The sequence below is a fragment of the Apteryx mantelli genome, chromosome 2 (genome assembly GCF_036417845.1).
Source record: "Apteryx mantelli isolate bAptMan1 chromosome 2, bAptMan1.hap1, whole genome shotgun sequence".
Taxonomy (NCBI): Eukaryota; Metazoa; Chordata; class Aves; order Apterygiformes; family Apterygidae; genus Apteryx; species Apteryx mantelli.
In genome coordinates this window covers 148,512,456-148,539,411 of record NC_089979.1, presented here as the reverse complement: position 1 = coordinate 148,539,411, position 26,956 = coordinate 148,512,456, and the positions used below count along the sequence as shown (strand labels likewise).

General features: G+C 37.2%; 1 protein-coding gene across 1 annotated transcript in view; it reads right to left on the bottom strand.

Moving 5' to 3' along the window:
- Positions 1 to 26,956, bottom strand: part of PLXDC2 (plexin domain containing 2) — a 279,476-nt gene that overhangs the window by 36,806 nt on the left and 215,714 nt on the right. The window contains exons 8-9 of the mRNA XM_067291774.1: positions 17,483 to 17,578; positions 16,496 to 16,577 (exon numbers count right to left, since the gene is read on the bottom strand). Coding sequence (XP_067147875.1) covers positions 16,496 to 16,577; positions 17,483 to 17,578 — 178 coding nt within the window. The remainder of the gene's footprint in view (positions 1 to 16,495; positions 16,578 to 17,482; positions 17,579 to 26,956) is intronic.

The window sequence follows — 26,956 nt, the reverse complement described above, 5'->3', positions numbered from 1 at the left end:
GAGAATTAAATCATTTGCATGTATAACAATGAACATCTGGCATAACTAATACAGCTGAGTCTGGGTCACAGAAAAAAGATGTCAGAATCCTTTCAGTGAGTTGTATATAGCTAGAAATGCGACAGAATATCATGAGATCTACCAGATGTCATTTACCTCTATTTGGCAGAGAATATTTAAATGACAAGAAGTGCCCATTTAGTGCATGAGCTAAACCTCTATATTTTTTCTCTGCTAAGAGAGCTATCTCAGAATTAATAACAATAATTATTATAAGTCAGATGTCCCTCGACAGAAGATTCATCAAGGTTTAATCTGTAAAAGCTAAAAACATAATGGAAAATGATTGGCAAGGAAAAGGACAAACTCTGTATGGAAAAATCTTTTCACCAGGTTGAGCTAGAATAAAACTATTAGGATAATTAAAATGCACAACGTGTCCTTTATACCAACCATTCCCTAGGCTTTTTGTTTTTTTTCTGGGATATCTGTAGTAGCATATAAACAATGGATTTCTGGGAACAGAAGGGCATTCCAGAGATTTCAAATTATTTCATAAATACCGGGTAAAGTTACTTATTCAGCTCAGTTATAATATTTATTGACTCCTCTAAATGAAAGGCTGACCTGGAAAATTAAACAGAAAACTGAACAGACTGAACCCATCCCTGCCGTTAGTTACTCAGGAAGTCCCATCACATTAGGAACATGTAACCATGCTTCTTACTTGACTGTTTGAATTTCTAAAAGAAGAATTAGAGAATTTAAAGTGGAATTTCCTCCCAAGTGAGGGAGATAGGAATACAAATAAAAGTACTGGAAGCCTTAGTCTTAGTACCTGTCCAGCTGAAGAAACATAATCAGAAAGTGATACTGGGAGAAAGAAAGATATCAAGTACTATCTTTGTGTTCAGCCTGGCTTTGCCCCCCTTTCCTTCAGAACAGGCTCTATTTTGATTCCTCCATCCTTTGAATATCACTTTCTTGTCACACTGTGCTGCCTGTATTTTCCTGCCTTTTTTATTTTCCACTTACCCTTGCCACAAATGCAGAACTTTATCACAGCTCAAAGCGTTTATGAAGTTCATATGAAGTGCCTCTCTGAGTGACTGTGGTACAAACTGGTAACATACTTGAATGGTATTTGTGCTTATCCTCTAATGCAATAGACTTACTTACACATATATTTAAATTCAAGCATAAATGTGTAGCCTGAATTTATCCTATACATAAATAGATTGCTTAATTAAACTGTATTTCTGAATAGTTAGAAGAGGATTTGGCTCTACTTTGCTTTTATATGGTCTTCTCTTGATTAGCTAAAATGACTTGTTCAACAAGAGGATTTAAAACAGATAGTATTGCAAACAGACTGTACTATTTTAATGTTTATGAAAATTCAAATATAATTACTAAGTCATAGTTAATACTTGATGCATCATATGTGTGTCTGCAGTACTGAATACCTTCATCATCTTGTTGTATACCACTCAAAATTTGCAACATACAGGTGATGATAAAGAGGATCACAGAGATTAGTGGCAGAAATCCCAGCAGGCAGTCTGCAAGCCGAAGACGGTTCCATAATTTTATAATACAGAAAGCATGATGGAAAAATACAGGTCCATGTTCTTGTAAAGTACTTCTTCAATGTCATGTAAATGGAGAAGTGAAAAGATGCTAAAAAAGCTGTTATTTTACAGTAAAAGAGACTGAACATGGGTGAGACTCAATATTTCTTACTCTGATGCAACATGTGAATAGGCAATAAGAAATAAGAAATAAGGACTCCCACAGGGAATTCTTACTCTTGGAACAGCCTAAGAATAAAACTGGGCTAGAACACGTAAATTTTATTTTCAGTTCAACTAGAAAGAAAGAAAAAAGAACCCTACCTAAAGTGAGACTTGGCAGCATTCTGATTAAAGAAGAATGGAAGGATATTTTCTATAAAATCTTAATGTCAGTTACGACAACAAAGGAAACCTGCTGAAAAGCAGATAAAGAATGAAAAAGAAGCTTTTGCTAAAGGCTCTGCTTTGAATAATTACAAGGAAAAGAGAAAGTAAGAGGGGCCCAGAGACAAATTTAGGAGATTATGGTATCAGAATTTACAACAGAATCAGCAGAAAACAATAACAAACAACTATGCGTCTCTAGGAAGAAACTACACTGAAGCTAGTCTCTGATATTAGATTACACTCTTCACTGACTTTTGTATTTTGTGCATTTATAACTGTGAAAATAGGTATGAACTGCTAATAGCAACAGAAGTTAGCAGTGAATTCTGATTTATTGGCATTGCATATCTGTTTTGCACACATGCAAATAGTTATCCAGGGTCAAGGGGAGGAGGAATCATGCTCTGAAGTACTACTGCGTGTACTTTGCACTCTGGCTGATAATCTGAAATAGCACAGTTAATCTCCCTTTCTCACCTTTACATGATTGTCTGAGCTGTTTTCTATCTTTCATTATTCAACACCATCTCTTTAATTTTTAGGGTGTGTGCTCCCATGATGATCTTTCTTACACTTATTCCCACCATTAAATGACACGTTTCCCTCTGGTAAAGATATAAAAGTGCGTGGCTAGCTGTATTGTGAAATCTACTTTATAACCCCTTAAACTGACATCCTCAGAAATACAGCTGGCCTCACATACCCATTGCTTTGTCTCATATCTTTGAAATAAAAATATGAAGGTCACCTTTACAGAAAATATTTTCTTTTTCAGTACAGAGATGAGGAAATGGAACATAAGAGAGATTAAGTGATTTGGCCAAGATAACAGAATTCTGTAGCAGAATTTAGAGTTAAGCCCAGATCTTCTGAAAACCAGACTAATATACATTAATCCACAGCTCCTGTGCATCCCATAATACTCACAGATAGGAGTTGAGAGGATCTTAAAAAATATCAAGTCTTGTGTGGCATGCACCAAGGCACAGATCTCATTCATATGTTGGCCAAGCTTCTGTTTTTTCTTCGTATACTTCTACTGGGATTTTGTTCCTTTATAAAACCCACTGATAACATTAGCAAGTAGTACAGACCTCATGATAGGATGAAGGCACTCTGCTGCCTAGAGACACTAGGAAATAGAGATTTTCATATTTCTGTTATCATGCATAAACTTGCAGCAATCAAGCAATTCTTTACATGGCTATTTCAGTATCAGTGGGCATCAGCACCGGAGCTGCTAGGAGAAGTGCTGAGGCGTTTTGGTATGGCCAGGCTAGGTTACTGCTCCTGTTATATCTCATCCACAAATTTTAAAAGAGTAAGAAATCAAAAGAAGTAGGAGCTATGACAGAAGAGGGAGACTTAATGTGATAAACTGACAACACAAGCCAATATTTAAGATGTTAATAAGGAAAGCCAACAAAAAAGGAGAGCCTTCTGCACAACGAATACGCAGTTTTGAAACTGCATATTAATACTACTGCATTTGTGGAAAGCATGGAAGAATTAAGGTCACAAAAAACATCTACTGTAAAGTCTCAATGAGTTATTCATTTTGAGGAGCAGAACTATAACAGGTTAGTGTTTTTGGAAAGAAATTAAGACTATTGTGATACTTCTGGCTGTTTCTCTACTATCAAAATAAATGTGCCCAGAAATGTTCCTTGGCACTGCGGATTACTGGCACAGAATGGCCTATGCCTGAACAAGCAAACCTTTTCAGCCTTGAAAAGAAGGAAACTGCACGTAAATTGCCGATTGGGAATAATCCCTGGAACAGTCTAACTCCTGCATCGTGCCTGGGAACTGTTCTGGACAGTGCTCCTGGGCACACACGGAAATCACATCAGGGAACACTGCAACAATTTAACGGCATAGACAATCATTTTCCAATGCCCAGGAAGCTTCCCAGGCTGTGTTTAATTTTGCATGTAATTCTATGTCAAAAAATAAGTATTTGGTATGAGGAGATGCAGTAACCACAGCTGTGCAAGTGACTATGTTTGACTGCTGAAGTGACCACTAAACAAATCTGACTGAAATTGCCAATCTACATTATATTTTCAGTGAAACAAACAAACAAAAAATTTGATGGTGTGCAAAAAAACCTTTTCCATTAAACAAGAATTGCTTTATTTAAATCTAACGCACTTGCAATGAGAGTGAAGGAAATGAAGAGTGAGAGTGACACAACTGGTGGAATGCATTAGACTTCTACATAGTAATGGAGTGGTTAGGATGCTTGTATGAAGTACAGCAAAACTAAGTCTCCCACAAAAGTACATTAACTTGCATGCTAAGGAGTATTCTAGAGACAAGTATGAAAACCTGGGCTTCTCCATAGAAGTCTCCTGAACAAAACTTGGAGGTGCTCTGAAGTGGTCTGTCCTCAATTTCTGCTCTTTCACTTTTTATAAACACTTGGAATAAAGAAAGAAAGGGACAGTTGAGAAAATGATTGTCTAGTGTGACAATGTAAGACATGATGGGGAGGTGTAACAACTGCCATTTCCCAGAACATCTTATTTTCTGATGGCCAAGGAAGGAGTCAGAATCTATGTATTAAATTCCTCTCAGGTATCAAAGAAAAGAAAGCTGATACCTTGCCCTCACTTCCTAAATTAATGTTAGCCAAGATGGCCTACTGGACAAAATGTACCTATTGCATCATCACTATTTTTCCTAATCCACTAATGAAGCTTTTTCTATAACTGAATTTATTTAACAAATGGACTTGAATTCATGAAACTTGGATTGGTAAAATGGTGTATTTTCTAATAAAATATTGTTTGTAAAAGAAAAAAAAGTCCCAGATCATCTCATTGTTGTAAGCAGTAGAGTCAATTTATTGCGGCCTGTTAGAAGAGAAAGTAAGACAAACTGCAAAACAGTAGCAGCAATGCACTGTGTACACTGGTGCATAAAAACATTACAAAATTACAAGAAATTATGGATAATCAGACTAATCTGTTTCTGTACAATCCTGCATTTTATGATGAAGAATGCTGTTAGGACTATGCTAAATAATTATTTTCATTAGAAGTACCTTGTTTATATATTTGGTCCATAAACCAGGAGAAATGCTGTTGCAGAGCCTGACTGTTCTCTTCAGAAACTAAGCATCTACTTACATTTTTCTCTTAGCTTCTATACTAGAACTTCCAAGGCTTTTTCTCTCCAAAGTTGAAACTCCTCACACCCTGCCATGCTTTGGTTTCAGGAGCAGTGGGCATGAATTATTTTAAAATTCATTATTTTCATTAAAGGAATAAACCAATCAATTCCCAACTTGTTTAGTAATCCAGGAATAGTAGTTAGGATGAAATAAGAAACAGTATATGGTAATTAATAGAAAGAGAGAGATGGATAAAAATCTGAACAGCAGGTTAGCAAATAAAGGTAACTTTTCCAGACAATGTCAGACAAATTAGTGTCAGACAGGTTAAGGAAAAGTTAACAGAGGTGTGAAAAAAAGGTGAGTGGGGACTTCCCACAGACAAAAGCGGAAAGAACAGCCTGAGTGTCAAGAAGCCAGTAATCTAAATAGCGTAAACATTATGTTAAAGATGCATACAGTAGGTTCATACCTGATTATTTTAGGTTAAGGTATTTCACAGTAACACTGTGAAAGAAAGGTTTGGGACCCTGATTGCATTCTTCTGTCTGTGAATATGTGCTGATATGGAGGTGAACCCCATCTGCAGATGCTCAAAACTTGAAACTGTCTCTAAATTTAGGTAAGCAAGGAAAAATTTCTGTCTTAATCAGTAGCTTCCCTCTCAGTGTTTTTGAAATAATCTTTACTCTTGAGTTTAAGTAACTACCTATCTTCTTTTTATATTGGTTCTCATTTTCATTCTGTATTCCCCTAATCATCAGCAGCATATATTTCACATTACTGCACCGTAAAAATTAACCATGTCTTATCTGTTTCTCATTATTCTTTACATACTCAGTGTACTGTGTGAGCATGTTGTTCGGTATAAATCTTTAATCTGTTATCAGGAAAGCCTGTTTTCTTTGAGATGGGTTCTTGCACTCTTCTGATTACCCAGTTAAAATCTAAAGGTTAAATTAAACCACTGTTGGATACATTTATTTGGGGAACAATCATGCTATAATGCTTAGAACCTGGTAGAGAAACTGAGTCCTGAGAGAGTCCATCACACATAGAGCACTGCACAGAACGATGACTAGAAGTCTGAGCTGAGTTTCTCAAAATGCTTGGAATATGCACCGACCGCAGCGCGAGGCATCTGTCTGTGGAGCCCTTTCACAGGTAAGTGTCACCTTTCACCAGCTAAGCAGGAATATACTTGAGTCCACACTTGCCTGTAGTATAAGCTATCAACGTAAGAAACAAACAGATAAAAATGAAGCCAAGCAGAAACAAATCGGAGGCTGCCATGTTACTGAACGTGGTGCAGCTCTACCAGCAACTGACTGTTTAATGCCAGAGTGAATGCAGGTTTAACAGATCAGGGCAATGGTCACTATTGTGACTTTAACATTCCCCAGGATGAACAAACTGTGCAAAACAGAGCCTGAACTCTGCTCTACCAAGATTTCAAGGATTCGTGGCTGGCATGGAAGTTACAGTTCTAGATACGAATGGCTCATCAAAGACTGAATGGAGGTTTGTCTTATTGTTCTAAAACAATAAATGAACAATAAAAACCTACTAATGTGTAAAAGAATCATAAAAGAAGTTTATATACAAAAGAACTGTGCTAACTACCTTTTTAACTAGTGTTTTTTTAGTGTGGTATCTTAGGTATGTCTATGAAATTAAACATGGAAATTAACATAGAATTGTGATCTTCCATCCAAATGAAGCTGGAAACATAAATATTTTAAAACGTATAAATAACAGATGGATGTCTACTTTCCCTCCTCTCAATGGCATTTAAGTGCTTAACTGTCCTCTGTTTCTTTGATAGCTACTTTCCTCATTTATAACAAAACACCTTAGGAATGTGCTATATTTAACATATCTACATAAGACATACTTTACTTTAAGGTCTTAAAGCAGTCCAGGCAGTAGTTCTTTTTGTACTGACTGTGGCCAAGCTGTGTTGCAAAATTATATACCACAGAAATGTGCACAGTAGATAATAAAGAGATTTTCTAAGTTCCAGAAGACAAAGCAACATCTCTGGCAACGTAACCAACAGCTGATGAAACCATTCAGAGATTTCAAAAGGTAAATTATATGGTAAGAAAAACAAAAATACAGTATGAGTAAAGTTAGTGATGTGGCTTAAATGGGTCACTGTGTTTATATCTAGATTAAGGAACTTGAAAATGCTTCCCAGTCCTAAGGTACAGGAGTTCACAGAAAAATCATCTCAGTGAGAAAGATTACAATTTCAGGGTGAGAAGAAGGTTAAGCAATCTTGCGCCCATTTTCTAGAAATAAATTACAACTTTGTAATTTGGCCTTGCATTTGTCAGGAATCTGCATCAACAAGGAGCAGACCTGTTGTCCTCATGTTGTTCTGAGTTATTCAGGAGAACAAAGCAAAGTAATAACTTACGTAAAAGTTTGTAACTAATGCTACAGCTGTAACAAAAGGGGCTAGTTTCCGTATGAAAACAAGATTTAAATTCAATGTGTAGGTATCAAACCTATGACTGGTAGGATAGTGATAGTTTTATTCTCTAGGGTGGGGCTACTGATCAGTGAGCAGAAAGGAAGGCAAAGGAATGTGTGGAGAAAGGAAACCTGAGGAATTAAGGTCATAAGAGGTAAAAAATGCTAACATTGTAAGAAAAAGCTCAGGTTTTCAGGCTTTACCATGAAAAAGTATTCCCTATAGCTCTTATGAGGTATATATCCTTTCTAAAACATCAGCTTTGAACTAGGCAAGGGGATGAGTCTACTCTAGTGGGTCCCATGCCATATTTAATCAATTGGCTGGTCTTGCTCTGATGCGTCCTAGGCCTCTGAGAGCTACCGTATCTTCACTGCAGTTCTTGTCCCAAGAGACTGATTTTTTTTGGTCTATTTGTATTAAACAAGCAATTGTATTGGACAAGCTGTGCTCTAGGGCATTTACAGAAATTCCACAGTAATTCCATGGAGTCCAGCTACTAACAAATTCTATAAAATTGTCCAAGCTGTAAAAAGGCTATTTATCTGCTATTTATCCATACATCAATCTCAATGAAAAGCTAACTCATCCAGCTGGAGGTAAACTTTCAATAAAAACATGCCAAGAACTCACAGTCCTGTATGTTCCATAATCATATTTTTAAATTAAAGCCTTCAGTCTCACTCAAGCTTACACTGTCTTCAAAACAGAACTGCCATCCCACTTGAGAAGATCTATTTCTAAGATCTTGTGAGGCTTCTTTCATCACATCTCAGCGATAAATCGCTGGGTTCACTCTGGTTTGAGAAAATGCTTTTTTCACTAAGCAATTCTGCGCCACTTTCCTTTCTTCTTTACTCTCATCAGGTTTGCCAGTCATACAAAATTCTCAATTACTGAATGCTAATTTCCTAACAGTTTCTTGCAGTTCATGCGTTCGAATTAGCTTGTCAAATTATGAGAAAGCAGCTTGGAAAGGATTTGAAGAAGTTGGGTGTTGAGCAGTTTTCTGCTCAATAAAGTATAGATCTAGTTATCCTATCATTCTTATCAGTAATGTATTGGGCTGACAAATTTACACATTCGTTTTTGATATATTTGTTGCACTTGATTAAAAAGATCTATTGCTGTCTGAACACACTTTTAAAATAGAAGAAGTGTATGATGCATTTTACCCAGAGCAGACTCTGGCAAAGGGCCAAATTTTCTGCTCATAGGATCCTCAGAATTTCAATGTGAATTGCTTCATAATTGGGGAACGAACAGTAAACTAGTTAGAAAAACAGTATTGACATTACTCTTCACTTATCACAGGGCAGATTTGATCTAATTCAATAAATTGCTTGTTAAGATGCAGGTGTTAGGACTCTGTCATGTTTTCATATAAAACCACTCCAGTATCACACACTGAAGAACTGCACTTAGTAAAATACAATTTCTAGAGATAGACTGAATCTGGGCACATTTCTTTCACTTTGCCTGAAGCAGCAATATGATGATCAACTTCATGAAGTTTACACATTGATAGAACTGAACACATTCTACACAATACACTATATTTTAAATCGTTAGCCCTTCTAAAGCATTTAAAATGAGATTTTCCTTGTCATTTGTATATGAATCTACTACACAGATTGGATTATATATGCTCCCTCTGGTGGTTTACTTAATCCATACAAATGCCTCTTTTTGTGTGTGTGTGTAATTCAATGGCTAAGATACTGTGGCTGATTTTATAATAACAGCATGCAACTGTCAGTTAAATGGTGAGTATAAATCATCAAGTCCTCCCTCCATCTTTTAATTAGGAGATGAAATATGCAGTATTCCTAAAGCAAACAAGTAAAATTAAAACCCCAAATAGTTAAAAACAGTAAGTCTGTAAAAGTGAGCATTTGAACAAAAATTGATCTCTTTGATCAATTGCTTATGAATGTGGGGACAGGAGTAGAAAAGATATTCTGGCTTACCAGGTAAAACCCCTTCTCTGCACTGTACTAAGTATTTTACCACCTTGCACTGCAATACCTAGACTTGTCAGATCACCCATCAAACCAACAGGAACTCAAGCTTTATACTTCCTCTGTAATTTCATTACCTAAGAAGATATTCCAGAACTTTTGAAGAGTGTATTTATAACATCTGAGTTTAAAACACACAGATTTCAAGATTTTTTTTAAAGAACTTGAAGGATTTGGTAAGATAACCAGAAGGGCTTAGACCAAAGTATGTCACAACAGGAAATACTACATGTCCAGTATGCAATTAAGCTAATGTATCTGTATTGTCAACTGATGAAGATTTTGAGTCCTGATCTCTTCCATTGCTTTTCCTTGTTACCAGCTGGAATCTATGACCTTGATTACGGCAACAGCTATCATAAAAAAATGGGGGAGAATTAGCTAAGAGTAAGTCATGTGCAGAGAAAGACCCTGTGCTTCTTATTGCTATTTAATTCTTTTTTTCTAAATCAGATTTTTTTTATGCAGACAGATTGTATCATACTAATTTTGTGTATAAAAGCACAAATAATAGGCACATGTAATTCTACAAGGGATGCTTAGCACACCTGATAAATATTTTTGATCACCTGAGATTATTATTTTTACTATGATACTTGATCCAATGCAGTTTATATGCATATGCATACTGTATATGTGTATGTGTATATGAAAATAGATCTGGTCAGAAGGGACATACAGAATAACAAAAAAAGCAAAAACACAACCCTTTTCCTCTTCCTGATATTAAAGATTTCCAGATAAAAACTCAGATTTAAAAGTTAAGTAAATATATTTCCAATTTCTATCTAAAAGAAGAACAAACAAACAAGACATTTCAAGCTTGCCCAAAGGTTCAGAAGACAAGTAATAGCCAACCATTTTTGTCTCTCAGTTACCATAAGGGCACCATGGAAAACTGTCAGTTCATATTTCAACTCTAAAATGTTTTTTTAAGAATTGCACACACCTAAAGCTTTTCCCTTTCCCACTTTCCAGCTAATCAGTATGGAATGCAAAATAACTTGTTTCCTTATTACTTGTTCAGATGAGAGCAGTGATTATAATAATAAAAAATTAGAGATATCAAGACTTAAATCACATTATTGCTGCCCTTCCCAGACAAACTTCTGATTTTTCACTTTGCTTGGAACACAGTCCATAAAAACAACAGTAACTTTATGGTTTACACAAACTCTGCTGTTACTAGTATTCATGATTAAGTACTGAAAGGAAATTTATCAAAACTGGGATTCTTTCATCATTTAACTCAGCATTGTCCTAAGGGTGCAAGAGGCTTTGGGGACTGTACGCATACCCACAGAGTCAGAGTAACTCTGCATAGAGTGCACAAAGAGCCCTGGCTCACTGATACACACAAAAAGTCCAATGCAGGAACTTGTCTGGGGGAGCTGACACATGGAGCCTGTGCCATGGTCTGCGGGAAACCGCTGCCAGGCTGCAGAGGAGCTGCTCAGGGCTGGACTCCTGAAAGGGGAACAGGCTTCGAGGCTTGGGTTAAGCACCGTGCCACCCCATGGACTGCATGCAGAGGGCGATGTGCCTTCAGGGACCCCGGTTTGGTTACCTCCTCTGCCTCCGTGAATCTCTAACCAGTCGGGCATGTTATGGGAAGGGCGCAGTAATGCCTAATCAGTGAAGCTTCATGGGGCTCTGGTACTTCACATTCAGGCACCTGCAGGCATTCCCTCAGACAAACGTATTTGATCCCTGGAGACCTTTTTAGTACTAGATACTTATATCCAGGACTCTGTGAAAAGGTACTTTTAGTACTGTGCTCTTACTCAGCATAACTTCCTTTGAAAGCCGGAGTAGGCCAGCCGGCTAAATACCCTTGTGGATCTAGCTGTTAGGCTTTCAGGTGCAACTGGCATGAGGCAGCAAGGTCTGAGGATTTAAAATTTGAATATAGGTACCAAGAGTGACAGACGAATAAAGATATTGTCTGAACTGTTCATGGCTCTTGCCCTTAGTCTTTCAGCACTTCAGTTCCCTAGGTCCAATGTTGGCATGCTAGTACCACACCGAACCAGAGGGACGTTTTAAGGATGGGGAGACGCTTTTATTCTGTAGTAATGAAGTAAAGCATGAAAGACATACAAAAACGGAGTCTCCAGCCTGCACAGAATGCAGGACTGTGCCATTTGTGTGCTTATTTCTGAACTCACTGAAATATCAGTAGTTCCATCTCACTGCCGAAATCTGAGACCTTCCTTAAGTTCACCAAAACAAAAACATCAGTATCAACAGAATATGAACATAAATCTTTTCAAAGTTTGTATGTAGGTAGCTTTTAAAAAATTCCTTCATCTTTTAGGCATCATATTTCCACACTAATTTAGTGCCAGCTTTTCTTTAACAAACACAATTTATTTCTTGACCAATTAACTTCAAATATTTCCAGGGGAACTCATTATTTCACTAGTGTGAGCAAACTGTACAAATTGAACCTGTAATGTAATGGCAAAGTTGCCCATTAAAGCTTCAAAAAAAATTTCCTAAAAAATGACCTCTCTAACATGCATGCTATACCAAGTGTCTAGGGCATATAAACATTTCCAGAAGCACAAAAAGATGACATAAATGGATCTAACCACAATGAATTCTCTCAGTTTCTACATGCTGGGAAGTCAGAGATAATGCAGAGAAAATAATGCAAGTTTCAACCACAGATGACTATTATTAGACAGACCCCAAGTGTTTCTGGTGTTTTATAGACACAAATCCCTGTGTAGGAGAAAGCTATGATACTATCTTAGCTTATATATTTATGTATACTTAGTCTCTTTTACTTGTGGAATAGTTCTCCCTCTTATACATGGATTAAGTTTTTTTTTTAAATCCTTGGGGATCCTCCATCTGCTGAAGAACTTAAATGAAGGTGATGTGCCTTTGCTTTAGTCATGGTGCAACTGCATGACATACGTCATTCTGGATTTCAGAGTGAATAGTCTGACAATCCCTTATGAAAGTAAAACTGTGATTTAAGCTTGTTGACAGTAGCAGGAGAAGAGGATTTTGCTCTGAATCACCTACAGGAAGAACCTACCTCTCTCTACAGACTGCAGAGCGGGCACACTAGCTGGGCTGAAGTTACACATAGTAAACAACCCACTGTGTTGTGGAATAAAGCTATTTTCCTTCCAACACAGAGTGCCCACATGGGGGAGTACAATTATTCTGCAATGGCTCTGCTGGTCAATTTTCCTGTGTAGTTAAGAGTTTAGATAAACTTTCTGTATTTCCAACAACTGTACTTTGTTGCGTGAATGATTCAATATATAGTTTAAATTTTATGCAAGAAAAAAATAGAGGATGCTGTTCTTGCTAAAAATATAGCTCTGGATAAACGGGGTCATAATCTGTTGAGAAAAAAAGAGTATTGTAGAAATGACAGTTATTTCCTGCTAGATACATGCTTGCTTGCTGTCCAGGGGGAAGCCCGTCTGCTCTGGGAGATCTCACTTAGTGATCTCCAGAGTGCTATTGTGGTTCCGCAGAAGGAACGTCACTGCCTGTTGGCCACATCTGTGACTCTCATTGCTCTGTGACAGCCTCCTCTCTGGCAAAAAGACACTCTCCCTCTGCAGAGTTCAGAGGGAGAGATCAGTCAGTCGAGCATTGCCACACTCGAACCTTCCAGCACCAGGTTCAATGCTTTCTCCAGGCTTTTGCACCAAATGCTAATTGCTTTCCACCTCTGGGCTCTGCCTACAGCCATGAGATACAGCCTTTTATGTGTCACTTCCTGGACCAGACTGTCCGATTAGCTACACCACTTTCCACTTCATAACTCAGAAGCACTACTCATGCATTCCTCCTAAGCATCCACTTCTGCTTGCTTCAAAACCTCCTCTGAGTACTCATTGTAAAGTGAAGTGTAAATATTAATATTCTTTATACACAAACCACTTCTGAAATGTCTAAGTTAATACTTCATGTAATGCTTTGCCCTTGTTTTTCCAAGCAAATTTTATTCTGCTGCAGCAGAACAATGTTTATCACAACAGGAGATAAAAGTCTAGGGTGATTGTTTTACAAGGCTGGTGACTGAAGAGCAGTGACACACAGAAAAAGCTGGAGAACTGTGATGAAGGAATTACAGTTTTCTACCCTTCAGGATTTTTAAACAGAACAGTCAGGTATTCTTCTTGAGAAAGCGCTTCTTTATCACATGCAAAAGAGCACTCTACCACAGCTAAGTTATTTTTTGGGGGAGTAAAAACTTAAAGTAGCACTGAAGTAAATGATTCTGAGTACGCTGTTGTGATCCAGACATACAGAATGAGTAATAAGAAAATGCTTTTTTTTGTGTCTCCCAAAAGTAAATTAACATCCTGAGGAACAGAAAGGTAAAAGAAGAGAGGTGCTGGTCTAGAACATGGACTAAAGTATCCAGAAGCAGTAGGAGGCAGCAGAAAATATTTCCAAAGCTGAGACAGGAATGAATCTGGAGCACAATGATCCTATACTGGAATGTGCCCTAATTACAATGATGCTCAATCTTCATGTTTTGGAAAGCAAGTTGCCTCTTTTCACAAAATTTGCATTCACGTAATACTTTTGATCTACTTATTGAAATAAGCTGCTATTTTCAGAAGGTGGAGGAAAGAGGGCCAAACACAGCAATGGAGCCTGCAAGACGCATCATCATCACACAGCCTTGTTTCTGAAGGAAATAAGGATTTAAAAGATCAGGTATAAAATTGAGCATAAATCAAGATCTCCAGTGGCCTGGAGCACATCTTTGGAGGTTTTCAAGACCCAGTTGGACCAAGTCTTGAACAAATGGATCAGACCTCACAGCTCACCCCGCTTTGAGCAGGAGGCTGTGCTAGGTGATCTCTCGATGAACCTTCCAACCTGAACTGCTTTATGATTCTATATACATTCCTCCATTTGCTTAAACCTGGCTTACTATCACTCATTTTTATACATGCAGATTGGATGGTATGACTGTTCTTAAACTACTTGTGTATGAACTAGTACAATTCCTGTGTAGAGCATAATCTTAGTTTGCTCGTCTGGATCCATCCTTTTTTAAAGGAATTAACTCCCTTTTCAGCTCTTGCTGCTAGTCAAATAGTGTCCGAACACAGTCTGCATGAAATGAGAATCTCACTACTATCAGTAATGGTCTAATTAATAGCAATAAAACTGTTCTTTCTATCTGCTGCTGCTCATTAAAGGCACAACAGTGTTGCAGCACAGAGCTTGCTGTTTTCAGGAAACAGCGCAGGGGTTCACAGTAGGTTCATCTTTGATTGCAGTGTGATCTTAACCCCCACCCCCCCAAAAAAAAAAACAAAAAAAAAAACCCAACAAGGCAAGAATCTCTTTCAAGAGACCTTAACTGAACAGAAATAGGTGTGTTAACATTGTGTATTTTTCAGGGGGTAAGTTACATTGCGGTAGTTGTGAAGAAGGAGAGGGGCAGTCACATATTCATCTAAATACATGGAGGGGAAAGCAGTGCAACTACATACCTGGTGTTGCTTCATGCTAATGGTGAAGGATAAAACCCTTTAGGTCTCCACAGTAATCTGTGCCTTAGTGAGTGAATCAGATTTTCCAGCAGTTCTAGAATTCAGGAAGCTCTTTTTTCCAGAAATTACAGAACAAAACAGAGGGTTTCTAGGTTTGCCTGTTCTTTCTAAGAGGCCTGAACCTTACCATCTCTTCAAATCTTACCAGCTATAATTGAGTTTATCCAAACAGAAATGAGAACACTGACTACAAAGCAACAGACCTTGGTCATACCAAAGCCAACAGATACTCACTACTGCAACACTTACTAATGGAAGGAAGATCAAACAATGCCCCAAACCAAGAAATTGGCTGAAACATGCAAGATCCATTCATGGTTACTTGGAACAGTTTGCTACAGGTATGCTTATCCTTGATGACATCTGCCATGTTTTATGTGAAATGATTTAATTTAACTTTAATTCCACTCAAAAGGAGCTTTTTGTAAGACAAACCGAGAACCGGAAACTTCTCCATTGACTTATTACCAGAATAGAAGCTCAAGAAAAAGTAATAAAATTGACCCCAAATTCCTAATTCCATGACATTTTCATCAAGTATTTGGCAGTTCTTCCACATTCATTGAACAATTTTAGAACACTAATAGCCTTTTCTTCTTTTGTTATGCATCTGCTTTAGACATAACATTTCTGAACCTAATCACTAGGGTTGAAAAACATAAACATAATAGATATCCATTATGATACTGCATTCTGCATCGGAGAACCAGTGTTAATAAATTCATGTTACCAAGGTCACTGACTGAAGAACGTTTTGGAAAAGCTATGACCATGGAGTTCCCATTTTGCTACTGGCCCTCCAGCTGCTCCACAGATTCTAGATGGTTCCTGCTATTGACTTGACTGTCATTGTGAAGGAGGTGGTGAGAGGCTGAGGAGATCCAATGTGCTCACTAAGCATGATAAAAGAAGTTAAAAAAGAAAAGACTCTGAGTCTTGTGTTGGTTTCCCTACTGTTCAGAGAACAAGTATCTCTTTATAGGTACATTGCCACCTGTCATCTGCATGTGGTTAAATTATTTTTGACAAAGACAGGAATACAGGGAGAAAATGTGAATTTAATTATGATTTGTATTTCCTGCTTTCCTTCAAAAGCCTTTTAAAGAAGGGTTAAGAAAATAGAAACAAGGGATTAACTCCTAAAACAACTATTTTGATCTTTCTTGCCTAATTTCTTTGCTGAAGTGAAATGGGACAATGATGTGTTGCTAGTGATAGCGACTGAGGTGTATGTTCATGTGGAAGTATGTATATAAACTTTACACATAACAATTCTCTCTGATGAATCACCTACAAACAAACTTTTGGGGTATCCTTTGAGCACAGCTGTATATTCAAGTAAAAAAAAAAAAAAAAATCCTTTTCTTTACCTCTGGAGTTTACTGCACCAACTGCAGTTGAAGCCAATCTGGGCAGTGACACAGGGACCACAGCTGTTAAACTGGAGACAAGCTGGGAAGTAGATAAACAAACAAATTATTACATTAGTCACAGAAACAATTCTCACAACAAATGCAAAAGAAGGATACATATTCTGAAAATATATATTTAGGGAATCAACAGAATCACAGATGTCTGAAATAACACACTAAAACCAGCCTGTTACCATGTAGTGCACAACCATGTGCACAGAGGCACATTTTATCTGTAGGATTTAATTTGTATTCCATTTGTAAATGTAATCCCATTTCCACAACTGTTCTGTCAGCTTTATAGCTAAATTTTTATCTTTCTGCTTAGTATTAAGCATTTCCTTAAATCTCTTTCTTCCCTGGCACCAGTGTTCCTGGGTGTAGCTAACATTCTGACATATGCAGATAATAAGACTGGAGGAAAGTGTGCAAGAACTGTAATTGGATTAGAAAAAAGGAAAGTAGTGGTTTCCAGTTTTTCACAGTAGAACAGCTGGCAGTTTAAACCCAGAGATTTCTAAACAATGTATTTTACCCTGGACAAAAGAGGCAGATGAACTGCAAAATGTGCTTGGGGATGTTCCTTTGAGATGGGATGCACTGTACACAGAAGTGTTTGTGTTTGCCTTGCAAGCATGAAAATTGTTCCTTTTCTTGAGGAAACAAATTTACAGGTGATATAAGTAATCTTCTGAAAAATGATTTGGCACAGATTTCATTTATGACCTACTTGGAGCTATATACCTATAAACTAACTTGAGATACAAGAAGGATGCTTTGGATAATGCATCATCCAGCTGGGAATAAATTTGAGAAAGGATAAATGAATCTATTCATGATTCCAGATCCACAGGTAAAAGAAAATATTTTAAACTGTGTGTTTGGGGGGTGAGGGTGAGGGGGTATTCTCCCCAAATTTGGCTCCCGCCTGTGTTTTTTACTTACTGGGTAGAGGTATCATTTCAACAGCCGACAGATTGGTAATCTTTGACATCTGTAGCTCCACCCTGTGGTACTCATAAATTGTTCTTCTACGGACATCTACCAGGAAAGAAAAATAAAAATATTTTCATAGTTTATTATTCTGCTGTCTGTACCTTGTGAAAAATAGGGGATGTAATGATTGCTTACTGTACCTTATGTGCACACGATACCAATTTTCCTCAAGGATACATTTTTAATGTTAGATGTCTTAAAGGAAAATGTTAAAGCTCCAGATAGGGAGTTTTTCACTTGAGAAACCATCAGAGCTGATAGAATAGGTACCTATCCCCAGTAAAGGATTATGAAAATGCTGAGTGAGCTCTCAAGCATCTTATTCATTCATTTAGGCAGAAATTCTAGAGGGTATACTGCCAGACATTTTAAGGTATATGTGAGATGTTTGTTTTCCTAAGATATTTCTCAGCTTACATAGTTGAGAGAAATACTTTATATGCTCAGTTTGTCACTTCTTGTCAAGATGTGCAAACAAAACTGATTTCATTGCTAATCAAATTTGTTATCTACAAGCTAGTTCACATCCAAATGCACTAGCACAATTTTTTATATAACAAAAATATATTAAAGGACACAAGTCAAATCTTCCTAAACAGGCAATGGAATGTATAATCTTTACACAAGTTGACTGCACCTAAGTTTCTCAAAGCAGAAATTCAATACAGTCAACACACTGTTCTTATGGGCTTTGAACACATAGATGACTGCACCCAAGCACAAGATATAATGATGATTTTTTGGTGTTCTGGATTCAACATTATGTCCCTTTTGAAGGCCTGCTAAACTTCAATTGAAATCAATGCTAAATACCATCACAGATTTTCTGTGGAATCACTCCAGAGGAATAAATGGCCACATACAAAGGATTACAAATTACTCTGGTCAATGTGTGGGCTGAGTCTATGTGCAATGGAAGAAAAGGAATTACAGATAGCCACAAATTTAACCGTAGGTGGTTGCCAGCTCTGTATGACTAGGGCACACGTTGCTTATTGGTATAAAAGCTGTGTTTCTGCAGCCTGAAGTGAGCACACTTGGGTTTCCCAGCTGCTAGACAATCACATAGCATCAAAACAGAGGTATTTTTCACACTCTCCTGGTAGGCATTTTTCAGATAAAAAAATGGAACCTCAACTAAAATAAGCAGATAATAAATAATAAACCGTAAGGGACAAGAAAAAGTGCACTACCATCTCCTCTGGCTAAGGTATCTTTTGGCATAAGGAGACAAGGCTTACTAGCAGAAGAGGGACAGCGAACCTCTAAAAGCATAAGTCTGGGTATCCCATCAACAACACACAAAAAATAATCATTGAGCTACAGGTACTGGTTGGAATAAACAGGGGAACCTCTGAGAAGGAAGGAGGAAGCAGTGCTGTGCAGGAATGTGGCAATGCTCTCCTGCCTTGGCAAGAGCTGTGTCAGAGGAAGCAGCTTCCTTGTTCTCCCTCACTGCAAAAGCTTTCAGGCGCGGGTAAGCAGGATCTAGCTTTCAGACAACAATATTTCTACTTAGCTCCAAAACAGCCCCATTGCCAAGCAGTTCCTCTTGTCATTTATTTGAGGCTGACTTCGCTATGGCTTAACCCCTCCCTGATAGTTGATTTCCGTCTTAGTCTCAAATGCACATATTAACTGGGCCAGTTTGCACATTTTACCTGCAAAGTCATTCTGATTGGATAAAGGCCAGATATTGCGACATGCAAAATATTTACCCTAGAAAATGCCTTTTAACTTATCCACATCCTACAAATCCACTGGGCAGAAAAGGCTTTGAAGATGAAGCTAATCTTGTACTGTGGAGGAGAAAAATGCTTGCCAGCAGTGGAAGACTTAGGCTCCCAGGATAGCAAGTCCTATAAAAGCACCTGCCAAGGCAGAGTGATTAAGAAATGTGTTTGAAATGAACTTCTTCCAGTACTGAAGGCTTTAATTTGTTTCCACAGAAATCATGATTCTTCTGTCCAAAAAAATAAGTAAATGAATACATAAATTAAAACAGTGGGTGTTGGCACTTTAACTGAACTCCACTGCATCTCATCAGTGGCAGTAGAGACTGGTATGCTATAATCATCTTTGCTCTGAATTTTCCCTAATAGATTCCTATCAGAGCTTGCAAGAGATAAGGAGTTTTTGGCTTCCCAAAATTCAATGAGAATCAGTGACTCAGGTCACAGACATTTTTATCTCACCAATGCATGAAACTGCTAATAAACACTGATGTGAAGAGAATTATGTTTGATATCCAAAAAATCATTTCTAATCATGCATAGTTCAGCATGACTGCTGATCCCATTAAATCATAGTTCCTAGTGGAACCAGGTTTGATCTTTTCGTCTTCAGGAACAAGACATTGCCTACAGCAGGCTGTGGGTTTGCAGATGAGGGACCTACCTAATGTAAGAAACTTGAGCACAGAGAGCTACTTGCATAGTGATGTCCTAATTGCTTCATATATACTTGCAGGCAGGTGGCTGGACGCACAAGCCTTCAGGTTTCTGTGCATGGCTAAGCTGTAAAAAAGCAGGTGCAGATTCTTTAGAAAGTCTGACTTGACACATACTATGCATAGCCCCTCAAAATGCACTTATTCCTCACTATTTAGAATTCTGAGGCCGCATCCTCCTAACAAGCTAGAAAAGATAAACCCCACAAGATAAAGAGAAAAATGAATACTCTCCTCCCTGCCCCTGTCCAACCCAAGACACCTTTCATTCAGGTGGAGGTTGTTCTTTTTTCTATGCTGTCTGCCCAGCTATTTTACAAACAAGTATAAATGCAAAATGACAAAGAGCTTATTGGCCCAAGTACTTCAGTATGTCTTGTAACTCAAGAAATACTAGTGAATCATTTGGCTTACTAACAGACAAAAAATAAGCTTCATGTGTAAGTATTTTTCTGAAAAGAGACATTATAATGTCAGGTCTAACAGGGAAGGGAAGAAAGGAAAAGGACTTTTTGCATGCATACATGTTTTTAAGGCACAATTCCTGGTTCAGGAAAGTTTCAGAAAATCTGTATATACTCCCCTATTTGTGAAAATATTTTAATATTCTGTAGATCATTCTGAGTTTCTCAAACATCCTTTTTAATTGAATGGTATGAATACCTTATAATTTTTCAACAACAGAGTCTATTTTACACATTTGGTTTCATTTACAGCATGGTCCAACTTGTTTTTTGGTTTCTTTCCATGGCATATACACGTGCTGTCTTTGAATATGGAGCCAAAGTACATTCCCAGCAGAAAGAGTTGAAGAAAAAATAGCTACTTGAGGTAAGTACATTCCTCAGTGCCCTAAAGAGAGAACATGTGGGGTCAGAAGGCCAATTGAAAGAACCCTTTCAAGGGCTTAAGCAATGGATAGGCAAATTATAGATGTGCAAGATATTGGTCTGACAAAATGTTTCTGCATGGTTTTATCACAGTGGTTTTAAATTAAATAATGACATATAAATACTCTATGAAACAGAACTTCCAGAGTTAACTAAATTTACTAAACAGAGAGAGTGCTCTGGAGATGGAGCAGTACCAGAAGAGCAGCAATGACTTAGTAACATACCTGAAGGGTCAGTAACTAGTAATAAACTATTCTAAATATGTGTTCAACAGATGCACAACCTCACACGTACTTTCCCATCACATAATCGTTTTTCCTTATACAGCATTCCTCAACTAGAACCAACAATCTAGTGAAATGTAAAAATGGTAGAGAAGTTGGTATGCTTTTTTAAATTATACATTCACACAAATAAGCTTTGTCAGTGAAAGATCCCTAGGAAATCAAGATCAGCCATATATCCAGCAGAAACTGCTAAACAATAGCATATGTATTCATACAGCTGCAGTAGCTGCAGTTTCATTTTTAAGTCTAGTAGATAAAGAAAACACAAATGGTGAGATGATGTATTTGATTATGCAGAAGTCAATTTGAAGCAAACAATTTATGAAGCATATTTAGCTTACTCTGTCAGAAATCTGCAAAAAATACAAGGGATACAGAAGGGTAGGGCACAGCCATTGTATTATACAGCCACTTGTTTTGTTCAATGGACACTTTGCTCAGCACAACCTGCTACATAAAATCTTCATGAATTGGAGCAAGTACATATTTTGCCAAGCTGGTATGTCTGATTGCCACCACAAAAAAAGGTAAGAATACCAAAGAAATTGTTATTCTCTGCTTTTAACAGCTTCAAAGTGTTAAAATTATCAACAGTAGTTAATTCTCAAGGCACTGACACTCAGATCAAACATGACTGCAACCAGCCTACCACAGTTGCTATCTTGGTCACAGTTACACATACATGTCTGAATCTTGATCAAAACTCAAATTCCCTAGTTAGATATATTCACTTTTATCATTCTCCTAAAAGTTACTCAGAATCCTTTAAAAGCCAGAAGCTGAGTCTCAAAGACATACAATCCACTAATAAGCAAACCAATGCAGTAAGCTTCAAAAATATCTGCTTTATGAACTATGTAGAAATTCTTCAACAATGTTCTGTGTCTATTACACATTGTTTACTTGGAAATTCTCCATGTCCTTGCAGATTTACCCCAAACTGTGATGCCAGCTGAGCTGTTCTTGGTACAGGATCTAGTTTGAAGGACCTGTTTTATCCTCTTATATCATCATTATACCACAATGCCAAATTCTGAGATTGGTTGATGACCAGTTATGGCTTCGGCAAAAACAAGAACGTTTAACTTAAATCACCTAGTATCAGCCCCTGAAGAGCTTTATGCCACCAAAGACTGGCAGCATGCCCACCTCTTCACTTCACTCTGCTCCTGAATCAGACATACGGTGCCAAGGATCCCAGCTGCCTGGCTAAACCCTTTTGGGCCAGCAGACAAACACACAGGGCTGGAGGATTTGGCACTCTGTGTAATTATTTACACCAGTGGAAAATAAGAATAAATACTGCAAATTTAGAACAGGCCCACTTTGTACAGAGGTAAATGACAACATTACCAGCAAGGCAGGAGCAAATTAGGCTTTGCAATTTCCCAGATGGCGCTGCACCTTTATGTGAAAAATATTACAAAATAAACCGGAAATCTTCTTTTAGCCTTTAAGAAGATAATGCTAAAGTTCTTTTAGGGGTCTTACTGCTGTAAACAAACCAGAACAAAATCTTCAGCAAACAGCTATAACATGCAGAGATGTCACTTAATTATATGCTTGAGTTACACTACATATTGAGTGGCACAAATTGCGCTGAAACTGGAATGCTACTAATACATAGCTAAGCTACAATTTCATTTTATACAGAGTGTTGATGAGTAATTTCAGTGTTATTAAATGTTGGGTTGTCAAAGTATGGATTTCCTAAAACAGCTGTACCTAATGTAGTAGAGACCAAGATCATGGAGAAAAATCCCTCATCATAGAGAAAAATCCAGCCATTATTCATAATAGGAAGACTAGCAACCCACCAGGCAGACCCCGGAATCTGGCACTATCTCATTTCATCAGTGTATTTCATGCTCTAGTGGAACACCATGCACAATTTGGGTGAGCATACTTGAAGGGCTTTTTCACTGATAAAGTAAAATATTAGTTGCAGGAAATTGCATGCTTCAATTCATGCACAATAAAAAAACTAACTGAAAGACAATAGGGAGAGAGCACTGAAACAAAGAAGAGAAAAGGAGTAACCCTGAAGGAAAGGAAGGACCTCAGAGAGGGAAGATGGTAGACCACGAAGTTAAAAAGAGACCTTGGGAGTTTGCAGAAGGGAGAGCGACAGACATAGTTGACAACTGAAAGGACTGAAAAGAGAATTCCAAGGACGGCTGAGAAGAGATGAGAAATAAGAAGGAACGGGGAAGAGAAAGTGGTGGCTGTGGGACAGAGGTACAGCTCTTCATACAATGAAGACACTGAAGAAAAGAGAGAAGACTTGCTGAAAGAAGATGCAAAGCTATTCCCTAGTTTTGCTATCTACAGTCATGGTGTTGTCTAACTGGAAGACATCCATTAAATCTTTTTAGCATCTCTGTTACAAAAAGGAAAGAAATTTGTTTAGAAGTTTCCAGCCTGTCTGTTGGAGAAGAAAACAGGACAGTCCCACTAACTTAGCAGAAAACTCAGAAGCTGAGGTCTTGAGCCTGGCTCACTTTGTCTGAATTACATGGAAGAAGCAGAAACCTTTCTGCTGAAATTCATTGATGGACTTAATTTTCCACATCCCTGCCATACAAATCTCTGAATTTAGGGCTTTTCTTGTTAACCTTGGTGTCAAATAAAAATTCTCTTCTGTGCAACAAGGCAACAAAATATAGGCACAATATGTAGGTATCTGCATTTTTTTTTTTAGGAAGAGATAAAACAGGTGTTACTGCAAAGCATTTAAATGTAGGAGCACATTAACAAAAATAAGTATGAAATACTCAAGTTACTCCACTTCAAAATGTTCCGAACATCCTTTCTTGTGGTTCTTGGTTCTTCTAGACAATCATTTTCAGTCCTGATTAACATGCACTTTGGAAATCAAATAGCTGATCATAAAGGAAGTGTACTTTCCCCCCCAGAATGAAATAGGTTTGCTTGGCTTTAGAACACACATTTCAGAAGTATTTGAAAAATTATTATTAACTTTTTGAATAGCATGTCTCAAAAATGATAAATTGCTCATTCTAAATCCTCAAGATTTACTTCAATAAAATGGAGTATTATTTTGAAATTTTAGAATTGATTTTCAGCAGTGTTCAGCATGCAGAGTGCACCAAAGATGTTTAGCACTTTTGAAAAGCAAGCCTTTACAGACTTTTCCAGCTACTTCACAAACTGTGAAGGTAAATAGAGGACAGTTGCTTTATGAGCAGTTCCTCCTGGAATATTGAACTATGTACTTGAGTTGTGAACATAATGCTATAAACATTGAAAAAATATATTACCCCATTGAAACACTGAAAATAGTTTTGGATTTTTGGGGGAGGAGAAAGCAGAGGACCAATAAAAAATAAGGTGTAGCGCTGTAAAAAATCCAGCTGAGAAAAATCACTACATAACTCACAGTGTCACTCTGTCTGTGCTTTACCCCACTGAATTTTGAATTATGTTTAATTTTATTATTAATGAAAAAGCTTATTATTTATTTATGCCTAGCAAAAGCCAACGTGCCGTAACTACACTTTCTAGTGAGCAGTGATGACCCACATTACAAAACTGTAACTGCAACTGTCTATCATTCGAGGTCCCAAAGAATTAACTCGGATTAACTTTGTGACAGAAAGCGAACCAAGCCAAATGAAGAGTTTTGCATATAAGTTTTTCACTTTTGCAGTATGAGTTCATGTCAATAATGACAGAACATCTGGAATAGTTTGGACTGTTGTCTGGCATAGATTTTGATAAAAAAGGTTTGCCTCACTTTTAGCTCCCTGACAGGAGAGTTTCAACAGGCTGAACAATGTAAAAACACAGGGTAGATGATGTTTGTTATAAGTGAAAGGAAAAACTTTCACTTATAGTATCCTGAAACTACAAACATAATTTCCCTTGAAGAAATGAGATTTTGCTATTTTATCTGGGAAAGACTTCTGGACAGCTACACTTGTATAAATTCATTCCAAACATTGAAGTGTTATTATTACGGCAATACAAGAAAATCTAACATTAATCTATTAAGGTTCTCTGTCCACCTCCTTACCATCCTAAGCAATTCTGCAATTTTAAAATGAGTTTTAAATACATTTCAGGAATAAAATACAGGATTTGTTCTACAGTCTGCCCAAACAAAACTTATTTCTTACAAATTTGAGCTCACTCCTCCTTTGTCCCCAACAATAATCCCAATTCTCCTTAATATACCCCGTGATCCTTTCCTGTAATCCCCTGCCCAAATGTCTAATCCCCTCCTCCTAACACACTCAAATCTCTACTGAATCCTCTAATTATCAAGAAGGCAAGAGATACGCTCACCTGACCCTTTCCTTCCTTCTTCCTACCAATGACCATATCATATGAACCCTTTCATAAAATTATATAACTTCATCTGAGAATGTGTTTGGATCTTTGTTACTCTTTTTAGAAGAGTTTCCTAGAGCTTTAACCACCTAAAAATTTGAAATGGCTTTTAATTTTCACATCATAATAATGTTCCTTTGTCTTGCATCCATTTTTTCATTTGCTAACAACATCTTTTTGCTTAAATTCTTCTACCTTTCTGGTATTCATCCCTTGATGTATTTATAGACACGAATCATATTGATATCAGCCTTCATTTGGTTAGGCTTTGTCTTCAGACAGCAAACCTATGATCCCACCAAGATTTTTACATAGAATTTCAGAACAGCTCATCTCATTGCCTCATTTTTCTCTGTTTCTGCTGTAAATATCTCCATGATACCTCCCGCTATCGCATTCACTGTTTTCAGAGTCTCATCAAATTTGTAATTTATTGCCATCATATGATTGACTAGAACACTGAACTCTTCTTCCTTTTACACCATTTTGGACTTTTCCTCCCATTGCAGGACTTCTGATACTAAGCTTTCACACATTTTTACTATCAACTTTCACTCTTATTCCAAAACCATTCAGTTCTTTGTTCAGATTTTGATATTCTACCACATTAATGATGCCTCACAATTGTTTGTTGCAAAACTTTCTACATAATCCTACTTCTGTCACCATTATTAACAAATGAAATAAGAATATTTCTTTCTTTGCCTTGAGAGGAAAACATACTTACTTTAGACCTAGACCACTAATTTACAGATGTCTAAAGTTAAGTGGGGTTAGCCTTACACCACTAAGTGAGAGTTGTAGATTCTTAGGAAAATATATAGAGCATGAATGGAGAGGATATTTTTGTTCAAATATAAGTAATGTAAGATGTAAACACAAATAACTAACAAAACTAAAACATGAAGCAGTAGTTTTTTTTAAACTATCCATGAATATAAAGGAAAACTGTGTTCTGCTTGATGAAACAGTCTTAGCTAAAGTGTTAAGCAAGAACTAATAGCTATGCTATCTTTGCCTTTTTTATGGACAAAACAAACCGCAATTTATATTCTTCCGTTGTCTTAAAAAGCTAACAAATAAAGTAAACCAACAATTTTATCATTCCACTTTCTCAGTAATTGACTAGGGCCATGGTTGATTTAACACCTTTGAAAAACAGGAATACAAGAACATGCATATTTAAAGAGCATCCGACACTGGCTCTCTATCGGCCAACATTACTTAACAGTTCTGTCAGGGTGTTAGTATATTATGTACTAATATAAAACTATTTTGTTAAAAGTTTGGTTTCAGGAAAATCCACTGCAAACTGGTCACTTGATTAATACTACCTCTGATGTAAACTGCAAACAAGTAAAGAATAAAGTTATCATGGATTCCCTCCATCCGCAGAACCAGATATTAAGGGGTGAAGTAGCACATCATACACAATAATGCA